At 36.3% G+C, this 10,644-nt stretch overlaps 1 protein-coding gene across 1 annotated transcript in view; it reads left to right on the forward strand.

The window, feature by feature from the left end:
• LOC108576095 (protein sprint) overlaps positions 1–10,644 on the forward strand; it is a 108,908-nt gene that overhangs the window by 57,273 nt on the left and 40,991 nt on the right. Inside the window, exon 3 of the mRNA XM_017939016.1 lies at positions 8,158–8,349. Coding sequence (XP_017794505.1) covers positions 8,158–8,349 — 192 coding nt within the window. The remainder of the gene's footprint in view (positions 1–8,157; positions 8,350–10,644) is intronic.

Consider the following 10,644-nt stretch of genomic DNA (forward strand, 5'->3'; position numbering starts at 1 on the left):
AATTATGTCGTGTTTTATGTCATTTTCATCAGAAATATCTCATCAATACGTTAAGAAAAATTTCGGGATAAAAAAACGTAAAATAAAAAAAGGTGATATTTAAATCGCTTGGTTACCTCTACTCTCGTTTCATCCTTATCTTTTATTCGCTGTCCTTGTCTACGTTCGGTAAACTACAATGGCGGGCGCGAGGCTCGAAAACGTAGTCCCTGACTCTACGAGTGTCAGGTTTAGCTTCCTTGCAGGCTGACACTTGTGGAGAATATACTGTATTCAGGTTACTGAAGTTCCCTTGTTAGTTACTAAACTTACCCTTATAGAGTCGGTCTCCTCTTCCCGAACACGTTATATCAGTAAGGTCGAACAATCTTCGGTCATTATCCTTGAATAATTCTATTTTTCCATTATAATACCTTTTCTAATGTAGTATTAATTTTCCTGCGGAAGTCTAAGTTCGTAACGATTAAAAATAACCCTAGTAATTTTTAAAAAAATCTGTAACATAGTGGCAGAAGGTGTGCGATTTGTCATAAGTGAGAAGTAATAAATTACGAAATGTTCAGTATTTATATAAATTTTTCTCCGGGAGAAATCTTTCTGTTTCGGGTAAACGAAATGTCGTGATCCGCGGAGCGATCAGGAAATCGTAGAATTCTTTTCCGCGGCGTGCAATTAAGGGATTCTCAATTAGCCGCGAGGGTGTTCAGCACGCGTCGCACGTCCTCGTTTAATCCGTTTAACCCGAAACGCCGTTGTGTGTCAGTCTGCATTTCAAATTAAATTACACTCGAAACTCCGGCACGCGGCAAACCCTTCCTCGAATCCTCTTCAATCCTCCCCGCTTCTTGTCCACTAGCACGCGATGGAAAAAAAGGGGTGAACGAAAAATTGGGAAAGTAACTGATCGATGTTTACCGTATTTCGGTTTTAAAATCTGCTGTATCGAATTATTCCTCGTTACTCTTTTTTTTCTTTTTTCTTTTTTTTTTTTTTAATTAATTTGGGTGCGAGCTATAATTGAGAGCACTTTGGAACCGATCGGGGGATTATCGAAATGCTGTCCGACTGTATCGATACTTGTGCCTCTTCGGATTTCTCAGGGATGAATTGTTCGATTGGAAATTTGGTGGAAGCTTCAGTTTCTTCAGAGACGTTGTTGTGGATACTTATTAGATCGCTGCATAAGATGTACGTCTTCTATAAACTCGATTTTTCAAAACAGCTTATACTTACTTCGAACTTTGTATTTTTCATTATTGTTTATGACAATTTCTCAACTATGTGGAAGTTGCATTATGCCTCTTTCATAAAAATCTTCGGATTTATCAGTAAGAAAAGAACTTACTGCACTATTTGAATTGTTTCGTAGTTATCGGAAAATGTGAAAATCTGTTGGTAACAGATCCAGGAAATATCGTGCATAAGGAATAAGTTTCCATTGTAGTTCCGATATTTTTCTTTTGCGATGCCATCGCCACGTGTGGTACAGGACGCCCTTTCGATTCTCAAGGAATGGTCTTTTACGATTCCTTTATGATTCTTCTTGCTAGTTTCTGAAGGACGTTGCCCGGGATTTGACCAATGCCTTTCCCCCGTTACATTATTGTACAAAACCCACTTTTCATCTACCGTGACCAGGCGATGCAAAAAATCTTCGTGAACTTGTCTAGCATGAAGCGAAACACAGACAGAAACGCGGTACAGTAAATTTTTCAGTGACAGTTCATGTGGTATCGTATTATAATTTAAACTATAAATCTACTTTTGTGGAGATCCTTTACAACACTTGAATTGTGAATTCCAAGCTCAGATGCAGTGCTATAGATAGTCAATTCTGGATTTTCTTTAACTAATTTAGGTACTGATAGACTGTTTGTAAGAACGAAATGGCGGAGGAAACTTCTGCAACAACCTAATATTTCCTTTTTATTTTATTAAAAAGTGTGATGATTATTTCGTTAGTTGAATCCTGGATATTCTCCAAAATATAATTTATGCAATGAGCTACTAATAATTATTGAGAATTGCTGTTTTTAAATTAAGGGTAGCTAAAGTCTGTACCTTATTCTCTGGAAGTTTTTAAAGTAAAATTCTTTGATGTATAAGACATTGTAAATAAATGCATTAACATTTATGTATTTACAATGTTCTTAATTGCAGTAAGTAAAAAAGGACAAGTGATGGATTCAACTTATTTTTTAACTTTTATTTTAGAAAGTATGATTTCTTTGAGTATGGACAAAAAGTAGACAGACAAATATTTATCAGCCATGTAAATTGGTGAATATTTATAAATGCTGGTACAATATGCATATTCTGTTTTTAAGCATGCTCTTGAATTTTGACGAACGATTGTTCTTAGAACGGATACAAAATGGGAGAATCGTGAAGCATCAGTAACGAAGGCAATTCTAAAATATACAGGGAACCCTTTTGGCAAACGAAGCCAACTGGAGCAACACCTCCACACTTGAACAGAAAGTCCTCTCTAAAAATTCTAGCTGCATAATAGAAGCACCTCCTTAACCCCTCAGCGACCACCTCCGTATCTCCTACGGACCCATGCAGTAGGTCGCGTCTGCATTTGATCTGTTTATTTAAACTGCGATATCGTAGTGGGAACTGTTTGTCACTCACTGAAGGATATATGCGTATAATATACATATACACAATATTAGGTAGAATCGAAAGATTAACATATTTATCTGCATTTATTTCACATATTTCTCGATATGACAGAAAATTCAAAATTTTTCACAACGGTAGTGGAAGAATTTTTATTAATTTAATAGCACAGTCTTGTAAGGCGTAAAAAGCCATGAAATTTTTATTATAAACATTTTTTAATATCTACTATAGTTTTAAAGATATACAGGGTAATAGGGTAACTCTTATCTTCATTCAAGGGCTGTTTTCACCCCAAACAACCGAATTTGGGCCAAAATAAAAAATTGCCCGTTACATCTCTTAAGGTCCCCTGCAAATTCACAAAATTTCAAAAAAATCGGAATTTTCGGGTACCGAAGTTCCCTTGTAAGGGGTAAGCTATCTACTGCGGGCCGCAAAGGACAGTTTTCGTTCGGCGACATCGGTCGCTGAGAGGTTAAAGTGTTGTGATTTTATCAAAATTGAGAAATAAAATAAGGAAGTTACTGTTTTATCAATTATTCTTTAATAATAAGGATAAAAATATTCCATAATAATCTTGAAATAAAAATATAATTACTCTTTTATAAAATATTCTTCATCATTTAGAAAAATATAATTATGTGATAAATATTTTCTCTAATAATTTCTAATTCTAATTCTTTACTATTAATGAAAAATACACATCTTTAAAAAAAAAACGATGGAATCTCGATCCCCTATCATACTCATTTCCATAACCACCCTACAGCCATCGAATACACCATAAATAATCACTAAACGGTACTTGAAAGCTAAACGTTCGTGATCATGCCAGCACGCGTCGAAATAAATCAAAGCAGTCGTCGATTAAAGCTCTCTCACCACTGATCCAACACTGTCCATTCGAATAATCCCACGATCCCCCTAAATACCCCATAAAAAGTGCAAAAGGGTGGTAACATTGAACGTAGATGGTCCCATTTCCATTGACATTGTCGAAGACCTGACGAATCGTGACAAAAAGTTGAAAAGAAGAGCTGACGATTGGAGAAAAGCGAATTCAATCGGTCAGCATCGATCAAAATGGTTTGCCAGGTGAGGAATTTGCAATTTTCACTCTGTTATGCAGTTAATCGATGGCAATTACTTTTGAAGAAGATTTTCGAGTTTCTTCAGCTGAGTTAGAAATAAAGAAAAAGAGAATTAGGAGGGTGATTTTTATGTATGGTGCTACATAAATTATCAATTTTTATTTAGAAACTAATGAATATTAAATTTAAAACATTATGTAGAAAAAAATATTACAACCAATAAATCATACTTGATAATTCACTCAGGAGATTGCTTGAAGATTTAAATTTTTGCTTGAAAATTCTTTTTATTTAAATTATTGAATAATTTTTAGTTGAACTGAAAGTCAAAATTTAGTAACAGTTTTTACTCGTCAAAAGATTGTGGAGTAATTGTTCGCAAGATTACCGAGCAGGCTCTTAAAAGAGACAGTGGTTACTGTAAAACTTGTTTACTTATCGTAAATCCTTACTATACTTACTCGCTTACTGTATAAGTGCTATGTAACTTACAAACAAATCCGTAAAAGTATAATATATGTAATATGTAGCTTATTTACCATAAGTGCTTACTGTAAACCGTATTTTCTTACCGTGAATTATTATAAAATAGGTATTTAACAAAAACTATAACATATGGAAACAAAATATTCTAACAAAATATTAAATAAGAGAAAATTAACGTTAATGTTAACGTTAAATATACAATACACGATATTTAAATTGTAAAATTTGTCCAAAAATTCTACTCCATGGTATCTTACCTACATATACATATATTACATACACTGCTTGCTAAAAAAATTGCGACACCTAGAAATTGGGGTTACACAAATCTCCAAATCACATGTTTTTCGGACTACTTTGAGGAAAAAACGACCGCCTTTAATAAATAAGACCTTTTTTAATCACATTTTAATCGTATTTCCCTTTCGACATCCTAAACAATATACAATGGGTGACCAAATTCTTAATGCCACAATAGGAAAAATATGTTTTTTATGTTTGTGCAGAAATAAAATCACATTATCAAGGTTTTCACACTGGATAATTTTTAATTAACGATTGTTCACTAAAGATACACAAAACAGTTAAACTTAGCTTATGTAGTTATAAGAAATACAGTTAAGAAGTAAGAGTAAAGTCAGTACAGTAAATTCTCTACAAGTGTCAGTCAGTTTGGATTCTACAAGTGTCAGTATAGATGGTCCTACGCCTAGGCTGCGTCATTGCTGCGCCTATGTTATCTCGCTCGCTGTCAGTCACCACTCGGTTCCTTTTACGAGATTTCATGGCTCGACAAGTCATTATAGAAAAATATAATTTCTTTAATTTTACTTTTTTTCATCTGAAATTTTTTTTAACATGGTGAGATTTTTCTGATGAAAATGATATCAAACACGATATAATTTGAACACATTTATTTATTCACTGTCACGCCAGACAGTGAACGTGTTAATAAGTAAATGGTGTTCAAATTAGGTCGTGTTTGATGTCATTTTCATCACTGTCCTTGTCTACGTTTGGCAAACTACAAAGGCAGGCGCGAGGCTCGAAAACGTAGTCCCTGACTCTACAAGTGTCAGGTTTAGGTTCCTTGCGGACTGACACTTGTGGAGAATATACTGTATTTGGATTTGCAGTACCGTTACAAAATAACGTCCACATGACAGATAATATTGCCTAAAGTGTCGCCAAGTGTATATTTGTAATTTGTAAACATGAACGCTTCATAAAGGAAAATAATAAGAAATCAGTATAACTAGGTTTTCATCTGAAAATTAATCGTTATAATGTAAAACCGTCAATTTCTCACAGGTGGCTCTAATAATTTCATCACCACTGTACATATATACAGTAAATTTCAAATTTGTGCGATTTCATTTTTGAGGTATTGCAATTTTTTCGACGAGCAGCGTATTCCTCTACGATATCTCGGAATCGTCAAAAATAATATACAAAATTATTAAAATACAATACCAACGAAAACATACCAAATATGCCATAATTTATTCGTACAAAGCATTCTACAAAGCAGATCTACATAATACCTCGAACGTTTGGCCTAACTGCTTCGACTCGTTAATTCCGGTTCATTGCTTAATCTCGATCCCCATATTCCTTCTGAATTGCCATAAAACCTCGTCGACCGGGCAATTCCAGCCAGGAATCGGCGTACGAGTGGACAAAGTCGCGATTTGCAGTCGCTGGACGCCACGAATATGGAAATCTGCCGGTCCCTTAAGCCGCAATTCCAGAGGGTGTAAATCCTGCCTGATCGTCATACAATACACTCTAATGCGGCATTATACTGTCGTCGTGGAAGAGGGGGAACGGGTTCACCGGTTATCTCAATTTGCAGCCAATGCCCGGCCAACGTTTTATTTCCTCGTCGTTTAATCGTTCCGCCGACTTTTTCCATCTGCCTACCGAGTTCCTTTCGTTTTATTCTTCCACTTCCGGAATGCTCTTCCCCTGGCCGCGTGCTTTTTAATTGTCCTCTTTGTCTCCGGCGACGATTATCGTCGAAATAAGCGAATCCTCCCCCCGACCGGGTTCTCCTTGCTTTTCCCCGGTTTTTCAAGGGAAATATTCGCGATGAAACCGTAAAATGGCAATTACGCGCGGAGAATGCATCGCGAGCTCGAAAGGACAATTTGTACCTTTCAGAATGGGTAATTACACCCTTTTACTGTGTTTCGTTCATACCAGATATGGGGGAGATTGGTATTGTTTCGGTGAAGGGGTAGCTTGATGATGTGAAAGTTTTTGGTCGATCGATCTTCGAAGTCAAGCTGCATTCGTTGGAGCTTTTCAGAGGATGGGTGGACACGCACCCGCTCTGCTGTGATTTTAGGGAAAATTCTTTTATGACTTCGTTTTATTTGCTTTATTCAATGTGTTTGAAAATACTGTGTTTTAATATAGTCGTGGATAAAAAGTATTAGTACTCTAATAAATGTATGCGAGTAATTATACTATATAAAACACTGTTAATAGAGTACACTTTCGCTTACAATAGTAACTTCATATCCAAATCTTCAATGGTTTCTCTACGACTCTTATTTGTAAAATCCTCTGAATTTCAGCTAGAAGTACTTCTAAATACATTTACTGCTACTATTACTACCACGCTACTTATTGTTAGTAATGCTATATTACCATTAGAAATGACTATATCAGCCGTTTAATGCTAAAGTGGTGTAAGTCAAAAAAGGCGATTTCTAGGTAACGAGGGCTAAAATAAAAGTTCCGTAAAATTCAGGAATATGAACGAATGTTACACCTCTCTTATGTTTAAAGATGGCAAAATATGAAAAAAATCGGTAATCTAAATTCAAAATGCTGCCACTTTGTAAATAACCAATATTTTTATTTTATTTCGGTTCAGACCGTAGCTAGATTTATACTGATTATGATTCTTCCTCATTTTTTTATTTTAGAGCAGCAGAAGGCCCGAAATCGTGTAAACAGTCAACACACTTTTTGTAAAGCACTCTCTATAAAACAAACTATAACTCGCGTAATTTTTATTGTTTTTACTTCAACAAAATATATTATGTATTTTAGAAATGTAGGTGCAAAATCCTAATGCAAAAAGTTTAACGGTTCTTTTGAAAAAAAATTCGAAAAATTGCTTGAAAGGTGGCATTCGAAACCAGAATACCCCCTGAAATGTCAATGAAAATAGTAATATAGTTAACACTACTAACTTGGAAATTATTGGTTCTACAAACAGTAGCTGCTACAAAATTCTTGTAAGAACTCTGAATGGGTAATCAAACAATTCTCCGAAATACTATTACCACATCTGCTACTACTATATTTTGCATTCACTGTTTGAATCCCCAGCAATAAAGACACCATGGTACTACAAAACTGCAATTATTTCACATACTTTTTCGATTATCACGTATCAATAAAATTCACAACGATCGGTAACAACTGTACGACAATGAGAACTACGAAATTCACCGAAACTTGCATAAATTAACCATTTGAAATTTGGTGTTTCAGAGCGAGGAGTCGCTGTCCTCGGAAGGGTCGGCCACCTCGGGTGGATCTTCGAGCTCGACGGAAGATTCTGGCAGCGAGGTCGCGTGCGACATCACTCTGATCGAGAGGCTTATACGCTCCCATCCGATCTGGTTCCTTCCTGGCATCCAAAGAGCCGGCGCTTTCCACTTGTTGCAAGGCAAAGAGGAAGGGCTGAATGGGTAATCAAACAATTCTCCGAAATTCTATTACCACATCTGCTACTACTATATTTTGCATTCACTGTTTGAATCCCCAGCAATATAAACACCATGGTACTACAAAACTGCAATTATTCCACATACTTTTTCGATTATCACGTATCAATAAAATTCACAACGATCGGTAACAACTGTACGACAATGAGAACTACGAAATTCACCGAAACTTGCATAAATTAACCATTTGAAATTTGGTGTTTCAGAGCGAGGAGTCGCTGTCCTCGGAAGGGTCGGCCACCTCGGGTGGATCTTCGAGCTCGACGGAAGATTCTGGCAGCGAGGTCGCGTGCGACATCACTCTGATCGAGAGGCTTATACGCTCCCATCCGATCTGGTTCCTTCCTGGCATCCAAAGAGCCGGCGCTTTCCACTTGTTGCAAGGCAAAGAGGAAGGGGTGAGTGCACTTAAGCGAATCGATTAGGCGTAAGAAAATTGCAAGCCGGGCAAAGGCCCTTCGTTTCCTTCCTTGTTTCTCTTCTCGTCAACCGACCAGGAAGTTTTCCGCGGAAGTACACGGCCGTCCAAGCAGGGGGGTTAAAAGCGTATCGTCGTGGAAAATTCTCGAGTGCTACCAACATCGCCGCCCATCCCTCTTCTTGGGACTTTCTGATGCGAGAGAATTTCACTTATCGCCCCCCGTAGAAAAGTTGCTCCTTCGATGGAAAATGACCCCTTGTCGCGACAACCTTTCCCTGTCAATTTCAGATCAAATTTCGGCTCGATTATAGATGTATACAGTTCTCTTGAAGCAACCCTTGTAGTTTAATGCTTCCAACATGTTTCGTGTTTAGTGAAAAGTAAGCCTTCCGATAGGATTTAAAATAAGAACGACTGAAATTATGTTGGAGTACTTAATTAAAACATGAGTTGCGCTTCTTTTTGTTAAGGGAGAATATCGTTGTAACTTTCGAATTTTTTTAAATAGGAAAACTGTTACAAAGTGAAGGAGCTATTGCGAAACCAGTCAAGGATTGAAACGTTTGAGATACAACGTTCTTTTTGATTTATAAATAAAAATATATTACTTACAATTCAGCACATGATTTTTTCTATATGTCAATTATTTAATTTTTTAAAAACGTTTCCTTTTCAAACTGGGTTTCCCTCTTCAAACTGCCAATAATTGCAATTTGTGAAAACTCTTGTGCTACATTGTAGATAATACATTTTTATTTATAAATTAAAAATAATTTTGTATTTTAGACGTTCCAATTCTTGCCAACAATCGAAGTTCTAGCACAAAAGGTTTCGCAATTAGAGAATAATTTCTCCATTTTGTAACGTCTTTACTTTTTAAAAAAGCTGAAAGTTACAAATTTATATCCTCTGAAGAAAAATGAAGCTTTTCATTTAGTAATTACCTATGAAAAAAATTGTCCAAACTTTTCCTTTTTTTTAAACGCCTCAGTGTGGTGTACCCCCTCAAATTCCTAGAACTATGAGCTCTCTTTGACTGGCAGCGTATATTATTTAAATACTGTAGAATAGTCCGTGCAAAATGTTACAAGCTGTTCTGTCAGGAGCTACTAGAGGTATCAATAAAATTCTCTTTTTCTTGGTTCACTAGGTTCCTTTGTAGAGTAGATAGACCAGGAAGACAAAATACCATTCCCTTCTTTTCTTTTTTAATAAAATGACGTGCTAGTTCACATAAAACTAACAATACTTATGTCAGAGAAAGTACTCTGACTCGGAGTAGGGTGGGCGTAAAATAGCTAAACGTTTCCATAATAATATATTTTACTCAAAGTCTGTATCTACGTTATTCGGGAGTCGTTCGCAAAAGTATACGTTGAGGGTCTCGGGAAGAGTGAGGACGCGTGCTGCCGATCCCTGTCCTCCCCTATGCGAACAGGCCCAGGGAAAAACCCAAAGGGGCGAGTCATCCCCACCGAGCGCGCTAGGCCTGGCTTCAAGATGCTCGCTTCACCGTCTTCAGGACGGATTTTCTCACACTTATTACAAACATTTTTCTCTATTACATAATTTAATTCAGTTTAAGAGATACAGTGACAATTAATCTTTGCATAGATATCTGTTGCGACCTCGTTAGGGCGCAACGGAGCCTCGGTTTGGCGGATTATGACAATAAACGATTTAGTCACATTTGGCCGCCGGACCGAGGTAAATTCTCCACAAGTGTCAGTCCGCAAGGAACCTAAACCTGACACTTGTAGAGTCAGGGACTACGTTTTCGAGCCTCGCGCCCGCCTTTGTAGTTTGCCGAACGTAGACAAGGACAGCGAATAAAAGATAAGGATGAAACGTGAGTCGAGGCAACCAAGCGATTTAAATACCAACTTTTTTAATTTTACGTTTTTTTATCCCGAAATTTTTCTTAACATATTGATGAGATTTTTCTGATGAAAATGACATCAAACACGACATAATTTGAACAACATTTACTTATTAACACGTTCACTGTCTGGCGTGACAGAAATTTAGCTACTTTTCGCCCCAGTATACATCTTATTTATTTTTAGCATATATTATTTTGGTCCATAATTTCGTGCGGTTTTCATTTCGTATAGAATGATACTCATAACATTATTATTACTGTTATAATTATTATTATTATTATTATGTATTATGCATCATATTATTATACACTATGTAATATAGTTTCTTATATATCAATATACAACTTTTTGCATAAATAAAAACAATTATATTTAATTATTATTATACA

Source organism: Habropoda laboriosa, unplaced genomic scaffold (assembly GCF_001263275.1).
Source record: "Habropoda laboriosa isolate 0110345459 unplaced genomic scaffold, ASM126327v1 scaffold339, whole genome shotgun sequence".
In the NCBI taxonomy this organism is placed as follows: domain Eukaryota; kingdom Metazoa; phylum Arthropoda; class Insecta; order Hymenoptera; family Apidae; genus Habropoda; species Habropoda laboriosa.